General features: G+C 36.4%; 1 protein-coding gene across 1 annotated transcript in view; it reads right to left on the reverse strand.

The window, feature by feature from the left end:
* Positions 1-409: 409 nt before the first annotated feature.
* The window catches only part of PRIMA1 (proline rich membrane anchor 1), a 712,079-nt gene continuing 684,618 nt past the window's right edge, over positions 410-27,870 (reverse strand). Inside the window, exon 4 of the mRNA XM_044074578.1 lies at positions 410-569. Within this exon, the coding sequence (XP_043930513.1) occupies positions 527-569 (43 nt within the window). The 3' untranslated portion in view covers positions 410-526. The remainder of the gene's footprint in view (positions 570-27,870) is intronic.

Below are 27,870 nucleotides of genomic sequence, written 5' to 3' on the forward strand. Positions count from 1 at the left end.
TTGCACAGAAACACATTGCTGGTGTTGTTTCATATTAGAGCATCAATGGTGATAAGTGGTTTATTTGACTTTACTCTTTTCACCACAGCTATTTAATTATGAAAGTAATACTTAAGAACATATGGGGGTGAAGACTCCCATGTGATACAGAGAAATTTGTCCCCCTACAAAAAGCTTTTTATTGGGTTTTCATTCAGAAAAAGCTACAAGTAGTTTTGTTTGAAAAGGTGTAGCTTTGCCTAGATTTAACCAAGTAAATATGGAAGGATTAAGTGCCGCTCTGTGACACTAAGCAAAGGAGAAATCTTTAAATCAAAGTTCTCAAAACACACCTTATTGCAGACTTGCCAACATATATATAAATTCAGAAACCATTTTGATGATTTTTGCTTTATTCCATTATATTTCTTTCTCCAAAACTGCAGCACACTTATTTACTAATACCTGTATAGCACTGTTTCAGAGTAATTATATCAGCATGTAATACTAATGTTACATACCCAGGATGCAACATGCCATCATCTTTTTAAACAGCATTTCCGAATATCCGGCTTTGTAATGTTGTGGTCCTATTTGTTAAATGAAAAAGAGAAGATTATTACAGCAGATTATTAATGAAATTAAATTCAAAATGTACATTTTTATGCATTCTTTGTTTAATTCTTATACTGTTTTAGTGGTGAAATAACTTATTCTGCCACTATTCATGAGGTTAGGAAATTAAGTTATTTCTACTGTAGTGCGATCTTGGAGTTGGTATATTTAATTTAGGGGGGGTGTGGAGGGCAGAACCCCCCACAAGAGGGTGCAGTGGGGCCTGCCCCCCTGCAGAAATGTAGTCAAAAGTGTGTTTGTTAGTTAGGTGGTGTTATAGGTGAAGAGGATGTTATTTACATATGCTTTGTAGTTTTCAGTGTTATGAAGCACACTTTCAATATTCTGAGTTTTCAATGTTTTGGCTTTTCAATGTTTTGGGATTTAGATGTTTTGGTCTTAATGTTATGAAATTCAATGTTATGAAATTTCAGTGTTATGAAGTAGACCGATATATATATATATATATATATATATATACATATATATATATATATATATATATATATATATATATATAGACACACACACACACACACACACACACACACACACACACACACGCACGCACACATACATATATGCATTTATATATGCATGCGTGTGTCTCTCTATGCATTGGAGCTCATTTGCAACCTTATTGTAAAGTTTCTTAAATAAGGTGAATAATTCCTGAAGGTATGTAATACGAATATTGCTCGGCACAAGTAACTTCTGTTTGTATATCATCATTTACCAAAAGCCCATAGAATATGCACTTATCAAACATCATCCATACTACCCCATTGTATTTTTTTGAATTATTTTTTTTAATCTTAACATTAGGCAATACTTCTGTCTACATAATATTCTCTCCATCAGTACCCCACCTATTTTTCTGCAACATACTTTGATACATTTTAAAATTTAGAACTAATTATTTTACAAACTAACATTTTTATGTATGTATGTATGTATTTATGTTTTATTTATTTATTTATTTTACCTTTTTCCTGGGTCATAGCCATATGCCCAATTGTCATATTTTTTCCTTAAATGTTGATATTCTTTTACTACTTGATCTAGAGCCAGTTCTTGGATTACTGTCATTAGAATCACATAAATAACCAACATAGTCCTATTATTTCACAGTATAGTTAATACCAAAGACAAACATGGTTCACTCCCATCTTTGCCATTTTATGTATTGCATTTAATGTATGAGTCATGCCAAAAAACTTTAATGGAAAAAGATATTGGAAGGTGAATATGCAATCAGATCTTACAGATATCTCTCTGATGGTTTGAAATGAAGGGTGCCTCTTCCATAGCCTCGGATCATTAGTTTTTGTAAAATGACCTAAATTACTTCCTCTAAATCTTCCAGTCATGAGACATAAACTGAAAACTCTTTCCTGGAAGTGATTATTTTTTCCTCATTCTTTGAGCTCAGTATTGATACAGTATGTTTCATTCTACATATACCACGCCTACTCCATTGTAAAAAAATGTCTTCACCTGAGTTAAAGCACACTGCTGGTGTTAGGGCTCTTTCAGCAGAAAAACAACAAAGTAATCATGATTTTGCTAAATTTTAGCCAAATAGCATCATCCACATTGTTTGCTCTTAGTGTAGTAAATAAACATTTATCATACATGTCAAACCTTCATAATTCACTTTACTTGATAATAAAAAATGAAGATTAAAATAACTGCTTCTTAAGCATCTTTTAAATTTCAATCCACAAAAAATAATTTATAAGAATAACTCAATGTATTATTTTCAAGCAGATTTTAACTAAAATATGCTATACAGTTGCTTCATGGAAAATAGTAATTAATCAAATTAGGAACAGATGGACACTTTCATGCGTGAGTAAAAATTTGCCAAATGTAAGAAATCTCCTCCATTGCAATGGAGTATATATCATGCTTACCAGAATGGGAAGTTTTCATTTCTTCTTAAATACTTAATCAGAGTATATGCAAACATTCCTAATAAAATAAGAAACCAATCCCAGTATGAACTGCAGTCTCCATTCCCAACAACATTTATACAAACTAGCAATAAAGAACTCTCCCTATCAGACAGAAGTGGAATATGAAGCAGTGTACAGGCACTGGTATTGGCAATGGTATCAGCGTACAGGTGTTCAGATATCATTTAGTTATATACAGAACTCTGATACTGAAGAGTATGGGTGTATATTTTATATGGACACAGTGATAATCTTAACAACTGATGTCCATCATATATGACTGCAACAGATACAATGGGTGAAATACCATTGCACTGTGTATATAAGACATTATTTCAATACGATACACGAGCAAGGTCTCAGCCCCAGACTAACATTTCTAACACTAATGTAATACATGGAAAAGGGTGATTAAACTCCAATGTTATGAAAAAGACAAACCAGTTAATCACATCTAATGCGTGAGACCTGATCTTAAAAATTGTTTAGAACACCCAGTTCAGTTGTTAAGACTGGTTCTCATGATAGGAAGTTAAATCTGACAGTACCGGCCAGCAAATGACAGCGACAGAGTTAAAAACAGATTTCTTTCTACCTGCTGTCTGTGTAGATAATCTGTCCCTGACTTTCTTTAACATAACACAGTGTGTTATGCTATCTTTCTGACAACACTGAATATGGCATTTTATGCTTTATTTCTGACAGGCTCATTAACTACTTTACATCTTTGAAAGCCAACAAATACTTAGCACTTTTTTTTTCTTCTGTAGAACATGGAGCAGATGGATACCAAGATTCATCTCTCATTCTTTGCTCTTGAGATGAATTACTTGGCATACATGTCTTGAATACAATATAAGCTGGTTATCATCTATATCATACGTCTGTTTTAAGTAAATGACACTTTATTTATAGATTTACTTCTCTTAGTAATGTTAGTTTCAGAAAATAATTTTTCCTCAGGTAGATTGTAAATATTAGAGGTGTGATGGGGAAGAAAGAGGTAATTGAGAAAATATTTTATGGGAGTGTAATAAGTTGGCAGACGTAAAAATTCCATGCAGACTATTCTGACAGAAATACTGAGTGAGCAATTAGGTGTAACTAAGGAAATGATTTTTTTTTTCCAGCTGTGATACAAACTCAGAATTCTCTAGATATAGTAAGGCCTTCAGGTGGCTGCCAAAAAAAGCATTTACTAGAAAATGGAAATCAAAGTTTAAACCAACAGTACTAGAAGTAGTGAATATAGATAGTAATAGAGATAAAAAAATGGAAGTGAAATATTTAGAAAAGGGTAGGAGAAAAGTACATAAAAATGGGAATTGTGGGAGCAATAAATGCAGAATGATGATTTTCAGGTGGAATGAGGTTTAAGGGAAGGTAGGAATTGAATGACTGTATAGTAGAGTGTATGTGATGTATAATGTTTGCAACTGAAAGTATGTCAAGGTGGTGTGTTTTCATTTATATAAATGTATGATTCCCTCTCTCGTAAGTGATATTTCAATAAAGATGTTTCATGTTAAAATAAAAAAAATTAGTTTCAGAAAAAAAGATATGGCAGAAATAAGATAGATAATAAGAAGTGTTCATCATTAAGACTGATAGCTACCTTGAGCTACTGTGACTTTAACTATAGATAGATTAATTATCAGACTGATATTAGACAATGTCAGGAAATGCAGTGGAAACAATGCCTGTAGAAAAGCTATGCAATGCCTCACAACACCACTTGCAGCAACCCCAGGGCATATTTTACAAGACATGGGAGGGTGGGATTGAGATGTGAACCACAATTCTGCCCTAGTTTTACAGGACGCCATTCATGTAGAGAAAAAAAGCAGAAGATGAAACATACATATAAGGGGAGCACTGTTTCCCATTTGACAGAAAATATGACTCAGTGACACTAATAAATGCGAACCATGTGTCACTCCATTTTACTGCCTCACCATTATAAATGTTACACAGCATTTATGAAGAAATATACATTCGTATGTAGCCAATACCATCAGAAGAAACAAGAACTGCAATGTGTGTTTCTTTTTTTTTTTTTATGAAAATACAAAATACAAATCATCACACAGATGAGACAACAGCTAACAATGACCCTCAGTTAACTAAAATACAAACATAACTGCTTTGAAAGATTTATGGGATAAAACCTCTTTGTGCAGGCAGGGCAGATGTATATTACATAACAGAATCCTTGACAGCCACAAACCACAAAGGCTTTCTTGCAATCATGCAATCATCATCAGGTTTTAAATGAAACGGAGAATATGAACACAATCACAGACATAACTTTACCATGAGTGATGATGACATTTTATGATAAACTTCTGAAGGTGCACAGGTTACAACATCAGTAGAATATACATGCAGCACTGCTAGTAATACAAATGTGCTGAATGATGTCATAAAAGTTTCCAGGCACAAACCAGAATATATCTTAAATTTGCTTCATAAGTGATATGCATTTTACTGAAGGACAATCTGGTGCATGCATCACCAATAAAAAAAAAAATACAAGGAAATGCATTGTACCAAAAGGTTTTGCCAGTTCTTCAGAATGTCTATTTCATATCAAGCAGGTGAGAAGCAAATAAGTAGTCTTTCTCCTTAAACAACTGTCTATGTTAATTAATGTTTAATAATGTAATATTGACGCTTTTCTCCTCGGGTTACTGCTGAAAAAGGGCTTCCCTATCAGACCAACCTGGTTAACAAGTATCAAATAAATAAATATCTAATAAATAAACACACTCAGAAGTATAGGAGAGCTTGTTGCCTGTATCTACCTTGACTGCTACCTGTGCAGGTAGGATTACACTTCTGTCTTCTGCTGGCTAACAGACCATGATCACTGCTGTTAAATGTAGTAATACTACTGACGGGGCAGTATTCACAAGTGCAGTTAAGAGCTGAAGTGCATGGAAAGCACATTTGAGAAGCTAAAAGCAAATTAGAATTGGCTTCTCATTTAAATGTCTAACGAATGGTAACTTTTAGCTGCTTTTTCAAACAGCACTTAATGAAGCTGATCCAGCCACATTCATGTTCAAGTTCATTTTATTATGGTGCTTGTGTCCTAGCACAATGCAATTAAAACACATAAATAATACAAACAAATAAAACAAACAGCTAATAAAGACAATAAAAGAGAGCTGGCACTAAGGACTACCAGTAATGCTGGCATTCTCGCCTCATTAGCCGCACCATCCTGGATGAGCTTATGACTTAAATGCACTTCACCATAGATGTTATATTTTCTGGCAGAAAGCAAAGAACTTGGATGCCACCACTTCAAGGTTCAATTTTTTTTTTTCATCTAGTACATGCCCTTCAGGACATGGCCAGAGAATCATCTACAAAAGCCCCCCACACGTCCACCATCATTTGTTTCCACTGCTGTTCACATCCAAGTTTCCCCCTTTTGTAGGAGCAGTAGACTGATGGAACACTTAGCTGAATCGATGTTATATTTCCGGCTGTTGCTTTTCTATGCCTCTTTCGCTGTTCACGCTCAGTCCCTTTCATTTGCCTATACAGAGCATGCCCCTAAAGGGTGTTGGTGTTGTAGGTATTGCAGGTGACTTTAGAAGATGAAGATAATGAAAGCATGCATCTTAGTCTCGTGGTAAACTTCATCCATGTGAACTGTGTGCCTTACAGCTCCACCACAGTATTATACTATTCATTTCACAAAGTGGAATATCTCAGCACAGTAACAAGCTCACCACTACCAGGTTTCCAATGTCTGTACAGCCAGAAATACTTTTCATACCTCTTGATGTGTCCGTGTGTGTGTGTGTGTGTGTGTGTGTGTGTGTGTGTGTGTGTGTGTGTGTGTGTGTGTGTGCGTCTGTATGCGTGCATGCGTGTGTGTGTGTTTATGTGTGTGCATGTGCGTGCATGTGCGCGTGTGTGCGCGCGTGTGTGCGTGTGTGTGTGTGTGTGTGTGTGTGTGTGTGTGTGTGTGTGTGTGTGTGCGCGCACATGTGTGTGCATGTTAGAGTATAGCTATTCAAGTGGACAAGTCAAGACCATTTCAGTTTGAGTGGCACTTAACCTGGGTAATGCAATGCATAAATCACAGATAAAGAAATTTGGTACTTTTGGCAGGGGTTCACAGTATATGTGGGGATATAGTGTGTCAGTTATATGAAATATCTTGGACCCTAGAAGGAGGGAAAGAGTATTCTAATGATTGTTAATCCATCAGTCAAAACAATAAGGGGTAAAATAAAATGCTAAATGTTTCACCATCTGTAAATGCAGACAGTGATTTAATATGTTAACTATCTCTGTTTACAAGGTGCATTAATTTACAGCTTTTGTCTAGAACTGCTGTCACAAAAGGAGGGTTACTAGTCAGGATTGGTACAACGGCATAACCAGAGACTTTTAAGTGAGTTTTTAATGCAGTCTTGAAGTAATTGCAAGAAGGTATTGTGGTTATAGAGGAGGGAGATTGCTCCAGAATCTGGATGTGATGCAGGAGAATAGTGCTTCTCCCGCTGAGTTCTTGGGTATGGTCACTAGAAGTACATTTTTGCTGCTGGAGCATAGTGGTCTCATGGAGCAGTAGAGCTGGAGAAGGTTTTGAAGGGATGGGACTTTAAGAGAATGGTTTACTAACTTGTGGGTGAGAGAGAGTTGATTCAGGTGAAAAAGTTGAGGGAGTTCAAACCAGTCAAGTTCTCTAAGTGAGATACAGTGGTGGCTGCAATAAGATGCACCAGTGGCAAACTTAGCAATTTTATTGTAGCAAGCCTCAAGCTTGTTTAGGTCTGTTTGTCTAAGGTAGGTAAGTATAAGAGAGGCATAGAATAATGTGGAGATTAGGTGGGAATAGATAGCAGAAAGTCTGGTTGTCTTGATGAGGAATTGTTTGTTTCTGCACAATGCACCTAGTGTTTTGTGAACCTTTTCATGGTAAGAGAAATGTGAGTGTCAAATATGAGCAAAAACAATGACATGCACTTATGGAAAAACAAACACTGGATATACAAAAAGGGTATTCTGAGAACTGAAACTGATTACTTTATAGTATCAGAGAGTTTAAGTATATTACATCAAGGAGTTATAATTATAGGTTTGTCAGACCATGCAGCAATCTGCAAAGAGATTCAAGAAAGAATAGATTATACAAAAATAGGTAGAGGGATGAAAAGAATTAATGAATCAGAGCGAACTGCATATGTAAAAGAAATAATACACAGAAAAAGACTGGACAAGCTGGTGGATTAGTTTAAAAGAAAAATATAGAAAAGAAGTACTGGAATGACAAAGGACAAAAAGAATACAAGACAGTTGCAAGTATAAGGAAATCAGTAACATAGTCTTTAAAAACATAACATACAATAAATAAGAGTTTCTAGAAAAAAAGAGAATGTCATATGAAATGAACCAAGAGAAAACTAAAAAATGTTATTCAAAGATATTTTTTACAAGGAAGAGAAGAAGTAGCAGTGTATCTAAGTAAAATGGTTAAAGAAGAAATAAGAGGAGTAAAAGAGTTAAGGAATGGGGAAGATGGATAGTGAATACACAAAAAAAATTATGCAGACAGTAAAAAGACATATTTTGAAAACTTTTTCCATATGTGACATAGTAAGAAAAAATAGATGGAACTTAAAAAAACTGAAGAAGACAATAAAAGAATGGAAGAAAAGATTACAATGACAGAATTTAAAAAAAATGTGTCAAAAACAGGTTTAGATGGACTTGAACATTTAATGTATAAGAACATGTAAGAGTGGCAAAAAGAATATTTCTGCAGGTGCAGGATGAATGGTTTGAGAAAGGGGTAAATGATAAAAAATATATGTATGGGTGCAATGAAAATTGCATGGAAAAAGGGAGAAAGAACAGACATAAAAACTGGAGACCACTAGTATTAAACAATGTTGATTATAAGATTTTTATGAACATAGTAGAAAAAAGAATTGTAAGTAAGGTTAATAAGTTACTGACTGAAACATTTTTTTGGAATAAAAGAAAAAGGAAGTCAAGAACTTTTAATGTTAGTAAGAGAATCGGTAGATGATGTAATAAATGGGAAAACAGAATTGAAAATACCTGTAGGTGTAAGAGATGTAAGTAAAGCATTTGACAACATCCAGCATGAAACGTTATGGAAAATTTTGAAATAATATAATATAAGTAAAATAATCAACATTTTGAAATCTGTATGTAGCAAAAATAAAGTGCGACTAGTTAATGGTTGGTTATGTAAGACAAAAGAAATAAAAAGTGGTATTAAGCAAGTATCTCCTGCAAGTAGCATTCTATTTGCATTAATTATGAATGCAGTAGTTACCAAGATAAATTTAGCATTGGAGGAAACTAAGTATTGTTCCCAGAGGGAATTCAGATTCCAGTGATGTTCTCTTATGCGGACAATCTGATATTAGATGTTAAAATAAAGAATGGATGAGTATAGCTATTAAGACACTTGACAAAGAGTTAAAGGTGTTAGGTTTAAGTATTAACGAGGAAAAGAGTAAAGGACTGGGGTTCTCTGGAAAAATAGAAGGTATTCAGTTTAATAAAGAAGAAATAGAAATTCTGGGAATAAGGTTTGGTATTGAGCAACAGAGTGACACAATACAAGTATATGATACTTAAAATAAGGAGTATTTATATATTCTGGAGAACATTTAAACTTACATATTTAAAAAACATGTTTAGTTAATTCAGTAATATTAGGTAAGATGGCACATCTAGCAATGTATTTATGATACCACCAGAATGTGAAAAAGAATTATTGAATGTGTTATTTACATTTATATAGGGTCTAGATTAAGCCCTATTAAAAGCAGAATTGTTTATATTACCAAACAGGAAGGTGGTTTAGGTTTAGTAAACCCAATTGTATATATACTGTACATATGTAGCCTCATTCAATTTATATAAAATATTGATAGGAATACAGGAAAAAGGAAAATATTTAATCAGGATTATAGAGGGAAAATATAAATAAATATGGGAAAAGCTTAAATATTTAAAATAAAGTAATGGAATCACTTGTATGGAAATTAAACTATATCAAGAGAAACCATTACTATGAAAGATTGATTTAAGAGACAGAAAATAATAGGAAAACATGGTATAAAAATATAATGGGAAAATGATATTTACCATTGGAAGCATTTAGGGGACAAAAAAGTGAAAGCTGTAAAGGGAAGAATGAAAGCTGCGAAAAATATGTAGAATGTACAGATTTTTGTGGAGGTTGTCTATAAATAAGCTTCCAGTATAGGCAAATATGCCATATAAAACAATAAAAGATAGAATCTGTGTAAGGGTCTATACTGAATTCTTGAAAGCCAACAATGTCGAATCTGACATTGTCAAAACGAGAATAGCAAAACTGCAGACCGTTGAAGAGGTAAATGGAAATCTCCTTAAAGGGAGATTTCCTTTTACTTCAATGTAGTGTGGCCTTGGAGTTGGTATATTTAAGTAGTGGGGGGTGAGGCGTGCAGGGGGGCTTGCTCCCCTGCCTACACCATTTAGTTTTTTTTTTGTTTGTTTTAATTTTTTTTTTTTGGGACATTCAATGTTTTAACAGTTCGATCACTAAGGGTCGACCTTTACAGATTCAAACTGTTAAACATTCGATGTTCCAATATAGACCCTGTATATATGGTGGGGAATTAGAGACCACAAACATGTTTTGTTTTTCTGAAATGTAAAAGAGTAAATCAGTTGTGGGAAGAAATATGTGACACAGAATGTTTAAAAGGATTAAAAAAAGCTAAATGTAAAAATATTGACATGATAGAATAAATGAAAATTTGTTTTGTATAATGTGGATTGTTTGGAATGAAAACTAAATGAGATAAAATATAATGAGAAATGGGTATTGTCAGAAATTTTGAAGAAAATAAGATTTTGGTTGTGGAAAAAAGAGTGAGGGGAACTAAAATTCTAAAAATGTTGAAAATGTGTGAATTGCTTGTACATAATTGTATATACACAATATACAATGTACATACACATATAGAATGTATATACACATATAAAATGTATATATTACATTTTTTGAATTTTAATAAAGAACCCCTACTCTTTTTTATGGGTGTCATGGGATATTTTGCATCCAGCTGAGATAGTGCCAGCAATTCAGCTGTATAGTGTGGGAATAGAACCCACAGCCTTCTGCACTAAAGGTGAGTATGCTACCTGTTGCTCTACTGACAATGCCATGTTAAAGACACTGCAGATTTTTTAGTCAGTATTAGTACAGATACCAAAATACTGCTATCTTGGTTACATGCAGTATAAAGTCATTATATTTCAAGTATCTGATGTCTGGATTTGCAGCACTTCATAAAATGGTTATATATTCTCTATGGTCATTCAAACCAATATGTTGAAAGGGAATCTGATGGTGCAGGTTATCAGCAAGTAAAAGGTATGGTTACAGTGCCTATATTAGTTTCTAATTCTGCCTGAAATTTTTTTGTCCAAGTGAGAGGATGTTTATTTTTTCCAATAATAATAATAATTACTTATCCCCCTTTTTTGTTTTTAATTCATTAAAGATGACACTTTTTGTAGGGAGGACTGCAATACTGAATGCAATTTTCTCAATACATGAGCAATACTGAGCTCACATTATTAAGGATGATTTGTTTTTTGATATTAAGCAAGAGAGAGATAAATTTTACAAAATAAGGGGTGAAATAGATGAAAAATGTACCAGATTGATTAATAGAAAAATGGAGAAATTAAAACGTGATTTGTTTGATTATGAAAATGATGTAAGTTATCCTAAACCAGTTACCTATGGAAACTTACATAATAGAAAGAATGGATTTAATAGGAATAATAAATATAATAATAAAAATAATTATGAAAAAAGAAATGAAATGGAATTTGATGAAATGGGAGAGAGATGGAGAGATGATTTATATGATAAAGAATTTCCCCCATTAGAAAAGGCCAAGATAAACTGTAGTTTGCATTTTGCTTCTCGATTGTGGTGGATTTCATTGTGCTTTGAGACATTCTTCAGAGAATTGCCTGTTTTTCTTGGTTTTGGTCAAGAACTGTTTTTGGTTTTGGTCGTTTGTACTTTGGAGGTTCTCATGGAGAGTAGATCCCCATCCCTTAAAGGGCAAGATGAGCTTGGCCAGTCCAGGAAGCTTGTTGGACAATTAACCGAGTTAATAGACCTGCTGACACCCTTGTGTAAAACTTTGGTAGGAGTGTATTCGCAAGCGTCCCAGAGGACAGGAAGCGGAAATGGTGAACCGACAGGGCAGAAAAGTAAGAGGAAGAGAGAGCTGATGGGCGATGGGTTAAACGCCGGTGACTCTTTGGAACCGAATGGTGGATCTTTTAACCCAGAAATTACACCAGAGGTGCTGCAGGACTGTAGAAATATAATTAATGGATTGGAAAGTGTTGGTGCTAATTTACAACAAGCGGGTGTTGCCATTTCAGGTACTGTTTCTCATGGTAGACCCGTTATAACGAAAGACTGGTTAAATAAAAGTGTTTGTTTTAAATTTGACTCGAATTGCCCAAAAGGTAAAAGAAATGGTGATTCATACAGCAAAATGATTGATAATTTATCAAAGAATATGTTTAAATATAAAACTTTACTTATTGAAAATGCATACCTTACTGAATGAATTAATAAAAATGTTGTTCCTAAAGGTCTTAGAATGTACAAATATCCTAACAATGTACAAATAGGTTCAGCATTTCATAAGGAATTGCTGGAGGTTTTTAATAATAGTGGTTTAGATATTTTAAAATTAATTATTAAAGAGAATAATAGAAATTTAACTGTTTTACAGAATGATATAGAAGTATTGGAGGGGCTTATTAAGGATGATTTGTTTTTTTTATATTAAGCAAGAGAGAGATACATTTTACAAAATAAGGGGTGAAATAGATGAAAAATGTACCGGATTGATTAATAGAAAAATGGAGAAATTAAAACGTGATTTGTTTGATTATGAAAATGATGTAAGTTATCCTAAACCAGTTACCTATGGAAACTTACATAATAGAAAGAATGGATTTAATAGGAATAATAAATATAATAATAAAAATAATTATGAAAAAAGAAATGAAATGGAATTTGATGAAATGGGAGAGAGAAGGAGAGATGATTTATATGATAAAGAATTTCCCCCATTAGAAAGGGCCAAGATAAACTGTAGTTTGCATTTTGCTTCTCGATTGTGGTGGATTTAATTGTGCTTTGAGACATTCTTCAGAGAATTGCCTGTTTTTCTTGGTTTTGGTTGAGAACTGTTTTTGGTTTAGGATGTTTATTTTTACCAATAATAATAATAATTACTTATCCCACTTTTTTGTTTTTAATTCATTAAATATGACACTTTTTGTAGGGAGGACTGCTATACTGAATGCAATTTTCTCAATACATGAGCAATACTGAGCTCACATTATCATTTATATTTCAATATAAGTTCAGTGTCTAACCAATTTTTATATATTGAGTAATATGTTAATGGTAATAGGCTGAATGTAAACTGCATGTAAAGGCAGTGAACAACAATATACATCTTTGCACTTTAATAGCTCTCATCCTTCTACTATAAAATAAATATTCAGTTTGGACAGTTCCAATGAGTTAACAGGAGGGCAAAAGAGCAAGAAATAGTTAAGCAAGTGATAGTGGATTTGTCAATAGAACAGTCTCTTCATCAGAAACATTTGTCCAGACCTTCCCTGCACACAAAACTCACACCATTTTAGGATAAGACGGCCATTTATTAACAAGTAAACATATGATTAAGTCCATAACACTCCACTGACATTAATTACAACATAACAAATTATCATATCACACACTAGAAAACCTCCTCAGCTGGTCTACCCACCATCTCCCCCAAGAAACTATCATCTTAGGTGATTTCAATATTGACTGGCAATCCTGTTCTGGCAACAATCCAACCCATCATGTACACCTTCATGGCTTCACCCAACTAGTCCAGTCACCAACAAGGATAAATAAAAACTCCAGCAAGCACTCTACCCTGGATTGGATACTAGTCGGTAAGAACCCCCAGTCATATATAACAGGCTGCTTATCAGATAGCCTCAGTGATCACTCCCCAACATTCCTACTCAAAAAATACCTGTACCAAGCTAAACCTGTCATCTATCGTCAAATACGTAAAAAAATAAACTTTAACCCACTCACATTCATCTCATCCCTCAAAGAATGTAACTGGCATGCTTTAAAGTACCTCAGTCTAGATGACGCAGTTGAATCTTTTAATACTACCTTCCTGAACATCCTTAATTACCATGCCCCCATAAGATTTTCCAGAACCAAAGCACAACCCTCCCCATCGCTACAGAAAACCACTAAGTCAGAAATGAAAAACAGGGATAAAGCCTGGGAGCACTGGCGCAAAACCAAAACCCCCACAGCTAGACAGAAATTCCTAGAACTATGCAATAGAGTCAAAAAGCTAATAAAATGGGACAAATTCCAATACTACCAGTCTGCCCTAGACAACTCACAACACAGCCCCAAACAATTCTGGTCCTCCATAAACTCCATCCTCCACCCAGGTAAAGTCAGTACCCCTCCTCCTAACATCCCTCACTCCTCAGAAAATATTGCTACCTCATTCAACACACACTTCACCCAAACCATACTATCACTAGCTAAACAACACAACCCCTCCCTCCAACCCACACCTTCAACTAGTAATCTCCCACTGCCTTCTCTTTTTCTCCTGTACCTACCTCCAACATAAAAACTCTTAACTAAACTTAAACCCACCAAATTAGCAGCAGACAACCTCCCAAGTGAATACCTACAAATCGCAGCTGATGCTCTGGCCTACCCAGTATCCATCTTGATTAACCGATCTCTGTCAGAAAGTTACGTTCCCACATTGTGGAAAGTCTCACATATAATTCCCCTCCACAAAGGCGGACCCTCTGCAGAACTAACCAATTACCGCCCCATAGCTATTCTCTCTCCACTCTCCAAAATACTAGAGAGATGCATACACTCTCAGGTCTCACACTACCTCCTTACTAACAACCTCCTTTCCAGTACTGAGCATGGTTTCTGACCAAACCATAGCACCACCACTGCCTTACTCTCCTTTACTAACACTATCCTTCAGCATAAAACAATGGCTATCTCTCCTCTGCTACTTTCCTAGACCTATCTAAAGCATTTGACATGGTCCCACACAAACAACTTATCTCTGTCCTCAATAACCTATCCTTCTCACAATCAGTCACCAACTGGTTTCAGAGTTACCTGTCTGACCGCCAACAATCCGTTGTATGGCAGAATGACATATCTCCCCAACTACCTGTCTCCATAGGGGTTCCCCAAGGATCCATCCTTGGACCCCTACTTTTCTCTGTTTACACCAATAATCTGGCCTCTGCCACCAAACATGGCACACTCATCCAATACGTAAATGACTCTACCATCATCTGCTCAGCCCAGTCCCTACCCAAACTGCAAAAAGTCACACAGGAAGCCTTTTCCTCTGTTGAAACATGGTTATCTGATGCCCAATTAATACTCAACCCAAACAAAACTAAACTACTCATCTTCCAACCCACCAAACATACTCAAAACAACTCTCACCTTAACATCACAGCAAAAGACAACACCACTATATACCCAACTGAACACACCAAATTGCTAGGAATGGAAATAGACAATAAACTAAAATTTGGCATTCACATATCCACGACCATAAAAAAAGTCCACAAAAAAACTAGGAGCATTATACAGAAATAAACAATTTCTCACCAAAGCAGCAAAGATTTCAATAGCAAATTCCCACCTTATCTCCACCCTACTTTATGCCTCTCCAGTATATACCAACCTAAGGCAATGTGATCTAAACAAGCTAGAGACCTGCTACAACAAAATTGCAAAATTCGCCACAGGGGCATCCTACCATAGTCACCACTGTCTCTCACTTGCTGAACTGGGCTGGCTTGAACTCCCTCACCTCCTTCAGTGGTATCAACTCTCACTCACCCACAAATTAGTAAACCATCCACTAAATGTCCCATCCCTCCAGAATCTACTCCAACCCTATCGCACCACCAGACCACTAAGATCCAGCAACAAAAAACACTTGCAAATCACTAAAGCCAATAACTCTTCTGGTGAAGCACTATTTTCTTGCGCCATAGCCAAATTATGGAACTCACTCCCACCCACAATTACCTCCGTACCATCATGCACCAACTTCAAAACTTTATTAAAAGCGCACCTAAAAACATGCTGGCTATGCCCTTGCAACTCCCACTCTAATATCATCCACCCCATCCAACTACTACCTTTCTTTCACCTCCACTAACTACCTTGATGATAGCAAGCTCAGATGCTCATAAGCCTAGTACTTATTATACAGCAGGAACTTCTCATTGTTACATTTGTTAATGCCTGTTATGTACTTCACAGATAAAGATTCTAGTTGTCTACTGATGTACTATGTTCTTCATCTGTAAATATGTTGTAAGTAATTTCTATGTTAAATTGTTAATCACTCTGTAATCCAATGTAACTACTGTCTGTTTATTTTACTGTGGAGCTTTTCTCCCCGGGCCTCCGCTGAAAATGGACCCACGTCCAGTCAGACACTTCCGGTCAACAAATTTAAATAAATAAATAAATAAAATAAAATATGCAGTGTTACCCTCTCACCTTCTTCCAAATATTGACATAAAGCAGCATTAAACACTCTGTTCACTTAAGTTCAAAGTCCTGTTAGAAGCAGCATGATGCCACTCGCTTCTATAACAACCAACTGCTACATCAACCCAAACATAAATAAATGAGCAGGGGAATAGAAGAAGGGATCATCACAGCCCCTTTTCTCTGCCCACCAACCTGATAACAGGCTGTTCCCCCTTCTCCAAAGACTAAAACGACATAAACAAATTCTTCAAAAATAATGAAAGGTGCACATTAAACAAATCCAAGCATAGATCACATAAATGTACCCTATCATTCTGAAATAAAATCAGTCTGTGTTATCAAAATCCCTCTGATCGATAACATAAATACCTAGCTGGGCCAAAACCCTTGAAAGCTGATGGTTAACAAAACAATAAGCCCATTCAATAGCCATAAACTTGACAGCATGCCTCCAGACTAATTGCAGTACTATCTCTAACCAAACAATAATCCTAGAAGGAAACCTACAACTCAAATTGGCCAAGTCACCCACAATCATAGTTAGCAAATTTCTTTTTGGAACTGCCCCCAAGTCATCATCTGCAAAATGAAGGACCAAAATATGTGGTATTCTAAACTTAAACTGCATATCTTCAAATTCTTCTCAGTTCTCTTGACTATCGAGCTGCAAATCATTTCCCATTGAAATATGCACCCATTCTGTGTCCTCCTGTAGCATCTGTGAAAAATTGCAGTTTCCCCTGAGTAACCCAATCTCTCTGCCAAATGCAAATGCCATTAAAACAGTCAAGAAATATCACCTATAAAGTCAAATCTGCTTGCACTAACTTACTAATTCTCACAGAGTGGTGTTTGTTTTCCCCCTTTTAGCAAAATACTACTGACCTACTGAACATCCTGTCTGGACTGAGTGCATGACATGCAAAATTGAAAAGACCCAGAAACCCCATGACATCCTTAATTTACACTTTATCTTCAGTCCAAAACCACCCAGTCTTACCCTTTAAGAGCTCTAGTTTCTTCTCACTGAGACAAAACAAAGCAAGACTTGCATCTACCATCAGACCTAAAACACATAGGGCCTTGTCTAGTCCCTCCAGCTTCTTCTGTGCTAAGAGAACACCCAACATAGATATAGATACGCACATATGAATAAAAACCTGCTTCCCTTCCTCTGCTCCCTCATAGCCCTCACCTACCAAAAGAAAAGTATCCAGAAAATGTAAAACCCTCTGACTACACACCTTTTGTTGCCATATCCAGTGGAGAGCAGAGCTACATTTTTTAAAAGTGGCACATGCCACCAAGGAAACCATGGGCATGGCCTTATCAAAGTAAAACTTATTGTCATTTACCATACCCAAAAATGGCCATTCATCCTCCTGCCCTGGCAACAAATGAAATTCTCAATATCAACCTTAACTGACCAAGGATCAACAAAACCCCTTAATCACCTCCACCGCACCATCCAAGGAAGCATACCTGACATGTGAGTCCTCTTTGCAAATATAGTGATTAACAGACTTGCCTTGCGGAAAGGACATATGGTAAATCATACAAAACTCTCCAAGTGACTTCTTATGGACCAAGCCCAAAGGAGATGCCTTAAAACTAATGAACAGAGGGGAATCAAAAGGACCCAATAACATCCCAGCCCACAACTCCTTCTCAAACAAACCCTGAAAAATCTCCTCTATTCATAAACAGAACACAACTTTTACAAACCACATCATCTCCTATCACCCCAGAGTTGATGTAAAACCCAGTCAAGAACCCTGACACCAAGACCTGAGTGCCTTCAATATCTGGAAAAACTGCTAACAAGCACAGCAATAATTGTAACCTAATGGATGAATGGGAATGGCGACATGCCCCTTTGACCTCGAAATTAAACACTGCCTCCCTTCCCTCAAAAATTACCACACCTTCTAACCTCTGGCTGACCTTGCAGAAAAGAGGTCCCCACATTGCTCAGTGCCAAAACCATTTACACCCACTCCCCCACCTGATGCCAACATTGTGAAGCTGAATGCCCCACAGCACAAACTGAACACGTGTGGGAAAATCTGCATGCTAGGAAAACACATCTAGCAGAATGAAACGCCCAACACAGGCCACCCTTCTCTCCCCAAACCTATTTATCCTAAGCTACCCACTCATGCAATCCACCATCATAGCTAGCCATATATCCAGATGCTTCACCTCCCATTTCAGAGATTGATCAACAGCTTCCTGTTTGCAGAACTGCTGATCATACCATAACCACACATTCCAGGAAAGCAACCTCTGGGCCTCACCAACAGTTAAAAAATAAACTAATACAGGTAGAGTCAGCAAGCAGTCCTTCTCCAAACAAGCTGCTATATAATATTTCTTTACCATCTATTTACATTTGCTACCAGTAAATGTCCGACTGGGCTGAAAGCCCATTTTCAGTGGAGACCCAGGGAGAAAAGCTCCGTACATATGAAAAAAATAATACTTTTACAGTGTATTATATTGTTTTACAACTTACAAATAAGATGCAAAATAAAAGCTACACAACATAAATTAGTAACAGGTAGTTATACAAGGTAAATACAATTACAAGAAAAGAAAATACAAGGTACAAGAATTAATGGAGTAAGCAACTAACAGATCATAACTGTACACTGAAATACATTAATATGGCAGCTGGAAATAGCAACTGTAAGGCTGGCTACAGCAAATGCTGGGATATGAAACCCTGCACCTAGTGTATATTTAAAGATTGGTAGGCAGAGATAATTGACAACAAACAAAATATAGTTAACAGGAGTCTGAATTAGTGGAGAAGTAGGATCCCTAGTCAGGATTAGAGCGTGGACAGAGCCAGTGGTTGGTGAGGTATTCTCTCAGGCTTTGCTTGTATATGGAGGTGTTATTAAGTTTAAGAATTTGCTGGGGCAATTGGTTCCAAGAACTGGAAGTTTTTGTTAGAGCAGAGTGAGTCGCCAAAACTGTTTGCAGATTTTGTTACTTTTAACAGAAGTTTATCAGAGGATCGAAGGTCTGTGAGGTTAGTATTAGTTTGAACTAAGTCTTTTAGAGCTGGGCAGGAATCAGGTTTGTTTAAAATGTTGTAGGCAAAGGTGAGTTGGTTTAGTTGCAGCAAATTGGGTAGTTTAATCCAGCTGAGCTTTTTTAGGGCTAAGCAGTGGTGCTCCCTCTAGGGTAAATTGGATGCAAACTTGGCTATTTTATTATAGCATGACTCTAGTTGGGTGAGTTCAGCCTTTTGTAAATTAGTAAAGATTTATGATGAGCATAGGAGAGTGGAGAAAAGAAATTATCTGGCTGTGGGTAGTCTGGAGAATTTGTGAGAAAGGATTTGGCTCTGTAGAGTTGACCTAATTTTATGTGTACTTTTTGTTATAGTTATTGCTATGTGTTTGTCAAGTTTTAATTGATTGTCTAGTATGACACCAAGGAGTTTGGTGTGATCTATGGGTTCAATGGAAGTTTATTCAGAGGAATACATGGTACATGAAGGGTACTTAGAGGCTGACCTATTTTTGATGAATACCATGAACTTTGTTTTTTTGGATTAAGAATGAGTTCATTCTCTGTTAGGTAGGTTTCCATGTCAACCAGTGATTTTTGTGTTTTTTCCTGGAGTTCAAGGGTGGTGGGAGCTGAGCAGATGAGGGAGGCATCATCTGCATATTGGAGTATGGTAGCACATGTAGTAGTGGTGTGCAGGTTATTAGTAAATATGGTGAAAAGAAGGAGGCCTAAAATAGAAAATAAGACTGGGAGGAGGGGGGAGAGGTTATTGGCCCATTTAATGGCCTGTTGTCTATTGGAGAGGTAACTATGAAACCAGTGAAGGGATGTGGAACTCAGGTTATATTCAGCAAGCTTATTGAGGAATTTTTGGTGGTAGACGACGTCAAAGACTTTTAACATGTCAAGAAAGACTGGAGAGACAAAGAGGCCTTTGTTTTTAAGGAGGTTCACAGCGTCAGTGAAACTAATCAAGGTAGCACTAGCACTGTGCTTGGGCCTAAACCCGTGATGCATATTGGAAAATGTATTGCTATTCAGTAAGTAATCAATGAGTTGGGAGTGGATGTATTTTTCTAAGATTTTGGCTAGGGGAGAGAGAAGAGCAATGGAGCAATAGTTGGAGAGGTCAGTAGATTGGCCACCTTTGTGGAGTGGTATGATGTGAGAGATTTTCCAAATATAGGGGATGTAGCTCTAAGAGATGGAGTGATTCATGGAAACATGATAGCAGATAGATGAAGCCGCTAGTTTTAAAAATTCATTTGGGAGAACGTCAGCAGCAGGAGACGAGGGTTTAAGCTTGGTGGGAAGCATTTTGATGAAGCTAGTTTGGACAGGTAGAAATGTGAAAGGGTTGGGGAATTACTGGGATTAGGTATGGATAGAGATATGATTGGCTTATTTTGTAAAAAGGATTCTATTGAGTTGATGAAATGTGAGATAAATTGTGTGGCTAGACTGTCTGTAGCATTACAGGTGGTAGGGGGTGGGGTAGAAGGTTTGTCGAGTTTCAGGAGGTGATTAATGCTTTGCTAGAATTTTTTTGAGGTTATGTATGTTTTCTTGTTGGGCTTTGATGAAGTAAAACTTTTTGTCAAGAATAATCTGTTTTCTGGCTTGGTTCTGAAGTTGGTTGTATGCCAGGAGGTCTGATATGTTTTTAGTTCGGTGGTAGGCAGACCAGGCTTTGTCACATTGTTTTAGTTGAGTTTTGGTGCCAGAAGTTAGCTAGGGTGCATTTTTAGATTTGGTGCAATGTTTTCTAAAGGGGGCAAAATTATTAAGTATATTCAAGAAAGCATTGTTAAAATATTGGACTGCTAAGTCAAGTTGGAGTGATTTTAGGGGATTCTAGTCATACTGTTTAAGAAAGTTGTTAAATAAAGAAGGAGTAACGTTTCTCTTGTTGCGGATGTATTTAAAGATAATATTGTTGGGGTTGTGAAATAGGTGCATCATTCCTGACTCTGGATACAGCTGGTATGGTATATTTTATAACAAAATCAATCTGTAAATATGGGTTCAGGAAGATCCCATAACAGAAGAGATATAGTGTATAAATGTAATAGAAGTCAATTCAAACTTAAAGCAAGTGCTAGTGGAAAAAGTAACACTTTACAATTGAAAATTAATGGTAGTACCTTGCATGTATGGGAAAATAGTATAGCTTAGCAGTAGCTGCAGGCAGCAGTCATCACTGGTGGGGTGCTCACAAAGTACATCTTAATTGCTAAATGCCTAACTGCTCAGGAAAGATGGTGAAAATACACAGTATAGGAGGCAAGTTGTTTTTGATGAAAACCTAGGCACTTGGGTGCACCTACATTGGTGTTTGCAGTTCAGTTTAATTGAGAGTCCTTACTGAGGAGTCCACAGTAACAAGGCTGCCAGGAGGGAGTAAAAGGAAGGAGAGGAGTGTATTAGAGGGAGAAAAAAAACAAGAGGGAAGGTTAGAACGTAAGTACAAATGCAGTATGGTTAGAAGGCAGAGAAACTGAAAGCCAATGTATAAACTGTTCTGTGAACAATACAAAATTGCAGCAGTAAACAACAAGCAGTAGTCACTTATTATTACAAGACTGAATCCTGTATGTGGTACAGTAAAGTTAAGTTAAGTTAAATTAAAAATTAAGTTATAAATTAAATTAAGTTAAATTAAGTTAAATCTAACTCAGCACTCCTAACCAAACTCAAATCTACCTACAACAAGGTAGCTAGATGTGCTGCCCAACAAACCTACAAATCCCATCACTGACTCTCTCTAAAACACCTAAACTGGCTTGAATTACCCCACCAGCTTCTTCTCTCTCAGCTCCAGATCATCCATTTTATCCTGTACCAGCCCTCCTACTGCCCAGCACTATTCCCTCTCATCTCCCATTATTCTCCCTCCAGACCTCTCTGAAGCTCTAACCAAGACCTACTGCAAATCTACAAACCCAAGTCTAAATTTGGATGCAACATGTACAGCTATCACCCCACTATTGCCTGGAATCAGCTCTGACTAGAAATCAGGACCCTTACACATCCTAAACAATTTAAGACAGCCAACAAAGAGCACTTTAAAAGTCACTGGTCCTGCCACTGCATTCTCCCTCCTTAACATCCCCTACATCTCATACCTTAATCTACTTTCAGCCCATAACTCACTCTTCTCACTAGCTCTCTCTAATCTTCCTTGACTACTCTTTCTACTGTCTTCTAAAATCTATTAAGCAACTTGCCTCAGATAAACTTTCTATTGTAATTGTCTTGCATTCATGCAACTACATCATGATAAAACTGGGTTTTTGTAACCACTTACCCCAAAAACTATACTCATCTTAATGACATATTTCTTTTTACGCATCTTGAAATAGTTATGCTATACTCCTGATTATTATCACTGTATAACATTGTATTGCCACTCAATGCCTTGTAATAATCATGTAACATTGCTGTTTAATGCTAATTTATAATGAAAATTTAATAATATGTTGGAGCTTTTCTTCCTGGGCCTCCGCTGAAAAAAGGGCTCTTCAGCTCAGTTGGACAATCCCGGTCAACAAATGTAAAATAATATAAATAATAATAAATAAACAGTTATAACAATTGTTTAGAATACGTTGGTCACACAGCATGAAATAAAAGATGGCTTTGCTGGTAATGATGCATGAACATAATAAATAAAGCCCAGCACCCAATACTCCCAAGTTCTTGCTCTAAACCTGCCAGTCCTCCTTTGACCTAATGCTGCAAGTCCTTATTCCCCACCATATCTGCCTCCTCCAGCAGCTGTACCCTATTGGCATCAATCAGCTCAAATGTGTCAACATACTCATCTTTCCATATCTTCTTTTTTTTTCAAAAATGTTTTTATTTTAATAAAATCAAAAAACAAAATATATTTATATTCATAACAATAATAATAAACTATGTACAAAGTCCATAACAAATTATGCATTTACATACAAGTCAGAAATCATCTATTATTTCTCAAGTAATAAATGTAATTTTTCCCAAGCAATTAATTTATATGTTGAATTGTTTGTTTTCAGTTTTATGGTAGAAATTGCTTTATCACATAAAGACTTGGCTAAATAAATAAATTCATTATTAAATGACAGAGAGGATTGAGTTTTAAAGTTTTTTGTTACAACTTTCCTTGCCACTGCTGGTATTGGCCATAGTATATGCACTTGAATTCTAGGTACAACTTCTGGTATTGGTACATTAAAAAGGGTGCGAGAATCAGAAATTATGCAATTATCATTCCATAAAACTTTACAGAAACATTTTAATTCACTCCAAAACAAGGATACCATTTTACATATAAGAATCATATGAAACCAATAAGCATCATCTGATTTATATCTCCAACACTTTGCATCATTTTTTATGTATTGTTGCATTTCTATGTGGTGTCAAAAAAACATCTGTATAGGAACTTCCAAGTGTATATTCACCAACAGCGAGAAACTATAGTTCTTCCTGCTGATCCTAAAGTTTTTTGTTTGTAATATTAAATTCTATTTTGTTTATTTTTGTAGAGTAGTTCCAATAAGATATATCTATAAAACTATAAAAAGTTTTTCTTAGAGAACCATTAATCACATTAGATATTAAATTTAGGAATTTGGGTAAATCGTCTCCATTTGTATGTCATAATAGTATAACTCTGTTATGGAAGAACTCTCTACAAATTTGTATGTCTAGCCAATTACTATTATGTAAACTGTATCCAGCAATTAAGAAGTCTAGTGAATAAATTTTATTTATGGATAAAAATTGATTCCAGTATAACAAATAGCTTTTCTTTAATTCTAACATTTTGCAAATATCAAAGGAGATTAGACACTCATTTGTAAATGGCTATTGGAAAGATGGATAAGAGTAGGTTTTTGATTAAGTGATTAGATTGTAAAAGTCGATTAAAAATTAATAGTATTTGATTAATAAAGGAACATTTTAGTTTCTACTTATTGTCTTATATATATATTTTAATAACCATATAAATATATTTCTCTCTATTCTAATAAGAGATTCAAATAACATTTTGTTATTATTTAATACAATTATCTATGTATTATTTTCCAGTATGATGTGTATGAAGAATTGACCAATAAGAACACTATATTTATTATGACAGCATTTATGTATAGATCAATGTTAGGGAGCCCAATACATGAGATTAGTTAAGACTGAACTGCAAAGAAGATTGTGATAGCTATGGTGTTTGGGCAAAGAAAAACATGGCATTTCTTGTGCATAATTTAGAATATATTTCTGCTGTCTGAAATCCTGTGTGCCGAAAAAAAGTCTCCAGAATATAACAGACAGAATAGAACAGACAGAACTGTGAGCCTGAATCCTCTATACCAACTACCTCACTGTTGATGGAACTGTGAGCTTGAATCTTCTGCACCAACTACCAGACTGCTAATGGAATTTCCACACCTGATGAAGTAAATCAAATGAAAACATATAGGCTGAGATTTCAGAAACGTTAATGTGTATTGGGATTTCTATGTGCTGTGGTTTCATGCAATAAATCATGTTTTTAAAAGTGCTAGTTTCCTGCTTCCTTGGGCACCTTGGACTTTTGAACCCAATACTTCCCTCTTCCCAACTTGCAGTGCGTCTTTGTAAAGATAATCTGGGTTTTTTGGGGTGCCAAATAAATTTTAATAGAATGTCATTGATTCTTTTGGTACTTTTTTTAAGTGGGAGAATTATCAGGGATTGGCTAATGAAGAGTATTTTGGGTAGTAGTATCTATTTGATTAATATCTTTGAAAGTATCTTTCCATATCTTCCATATCTCTGCTGCATTGTATATAGACTATTTTAACTACTTGTGTTTATACTCTTTTCCCTTTACTGCATTTACTGCCTAACTTCTGTCTTGTCGTTCTGTGTTCTTCTGAAGCATCCACTGAACTGAGCACTTTTGGCACTATGTCTCTGTTGTTCTAATTACTATTTTACTAAGTCATGCAGTGACCTGAATGCTTTTACCTTAATGTATGTGTTACTTAAATGGAGGAATACCTATGAACTACACTCTAACTGGGTTGGGAGGGTGGCCTAATGGTTAAGGTGTTTGCCTTACAAACACAAGCTGCAGGGTTTGAGTCTTACAAGGGATAATTGGCTAGGCTTAAAATGGCTCACAAGGGCAGTTAGCTTAGTACTAATCTATGAACCTATGAACTGTATCCAGTGAAAGTTACAGTGAGTTCACTTTGTGTTACCCGTAGCTTTTCCTTCCTTTGAAATGGCATTGAGTTACCTCATTCAGTCCACAACCCTGCGGATGTTAAAGACTTACTTTTTGACGCTAATTACACCGATCATCTCTCTCCTATGAACTGCCTCCCTCCCCTTTTCCTCTCCCTCTTGTGAACTGTGAACCCAGCTCCCTAGTCTGTCTGGGTTGTGCTGCTTTCTTTTTTTCATTAATTAGCACCCAAACAAACTCTTAACCTGCCTTGACAGTTCACCTTAGATTGTTTGGGTCGTGTTGCTTTTATTAAGGAATACCTTGCAGCTATTCAGTGTGTTAGTTTTCTGTGCCCCTTGTTTGAACATATTAAACTTTGCTTGTCCAGAGAAAGCTCATCCTATCACATTTGCATGGTATAGGCCTCTTTGTGAGTCCATTTTTTTGCAGTCAAGTAGTCGGTCTTTAGAGATAACTGTACTTCACAATAATCTACTAATAACCCTTTGGTACACCACCCCGAACTCCCTAGACAAAGGAAGCTCACCTCTGTGTCTTAACACCATTTCCAAGGGTCAGCTGCTCTGATTCTCTGATTTATATCTTGTTATATATTACATTCATTGCTTTCTAAACAACCTAGTTATTATTTATTTACTTGCTCAACACTGAAGTTTCATGCAAGTCCAATTTGAAACTCTACTGTAGTATAGAATCTACTGAAATGCAAGTTAATCAAACTTCAAAGTCCTGCTGAGTTAATCTACTAGCTCTTTGCTGAAATGTTACTTGCTCTGAACATTAAGGATGACTTGTTGCCTTACTTGATAATGTTTTCTACAGTGTATTAATGGGCATGATTTCTACTGCTTTGGTTTTGTTTTGTACCTACATTAATGAGCAAGTTTTAAACTGATTTGGTTTTGTATCACAGGATGATAGAAGGTTACTAGGCTAATGGTTCATAGGTTCATAGGTTAGTACTAGGCTAACTGCCCTTGCGAGCCATTGGAAGCCTAACCAATTATCCCTTGTGAGACTCGAACCCTGCACCTTGTGTTTGTAAGGCAAACACCTTAACCACTAGGCAATCCTCCCAACCCCTGAGGCGCTTACAAGCCTAGCCAAGAGTTTATCACCAAAAAATAAAACCTCATTCAGACCTGTCACCCCTATCAATGAGGGACACAGGTGGAATCCCTGGGACAAATTTGTGGTTTCCCATCCACTCATCAAGGTTGCACTTGAAGAGGGTCAGTGAGGTAAAAAATCCATTGAAGTTCACTGACCGAGAATCAAATCCAGGCTGTGGTGGTAAGAGCACCAAATCTTAACCACTAGAATACCAGGGATCCCCCCTTACCTCTAACTCTAACCCTCCTCCTCTTTCCACCTAAAGTAACTGTATTTCCCCTCTCTCTCCACTTTCATCTCCCTACTGCCCTTACTTCTTTACCTCTTCTTTCTCTTGCCTTATAACATTATTTCCCCTTATTATTGCCTTTATTACTCTAACCTATTTTTATTTACACTTACCTTTTCTTAGGTCTAAGAGCAACACTTGCACCGCTACCGACTAACTTCTACTTCAAGGAGCACAGGAAGACACATTCCAGCTGAAGACTTTGCCTACAAGTTACCCCTGAGCTATCACTGTATGTAAAGTGCTAACTCCCTTCTCCTGGTTATTACTTTTTTGACCTCCCTGATGCTGTTTCTGCATATCACCTCCCCCTCCATCTCACTCACCCCAACCTCAGCTTGTTCCAGCCCCCCTTCATTAGCCTCTGAGGTCCAATTCCCTTATCATTCTTCCTGTCTGCCTTTGCTTTTTTATATACTACCAGTACTCTATTAATCTATCTTTCTTCTCCTCTACTCCTGTCTGATTTACTAATTACTCTTAAATCCATCTTGAGTCGCTCTCCCCTTGCACTCTCACCTCTTTCACTCTGTACAACCACTTCTGTGACCTCCTCTCCCAGTGACAACTTTCTCCTCTTGCTAAGTCTTTTTTTTTTCTTTTGTTTTCTCTCTCTCTGCCCTCTCACTTATGGTAATATACTCTTTACCTGGCCATTTTCTAAGCTGATTATCTCTTTTCACTCTTCCACTCTCACCAAATCTGGCTCATTCCGCTCCATACGCCCTCGCTGTACTTGGGCTCACACCACTCCGTTACCCTACCCCAATTCCTAAGCACCACCACCACATATTATTTACTTTATAGCTAACCCCTCTTTGCCACTCCCCCTCCATCCCCTCCCCCTCTCACTCATCACCCTCCTATCAGAACATCACTTCACCCCTTTAGCCAATCACACAAATTAAACTACCACATCCTATTTCTTATTCTCCCTCCCTTCCACTTCCTACCATGCACTCTAAACTCATAACCCCAC

This window comes from Protopterus annectens, chromosome 6.part0, assembly GCF_019279795.1.
Source record: "Protopterus annectens isolate FY-2018-M chromosome 6.part0, PAN1.0, whole genome shotgun sequence".
Taxonomy (NCBI): Eukaryota; Metazoa; Chordata; order Ceratodontiformes; family Protopteridae; genus Protopterus; species Protopterus annectens.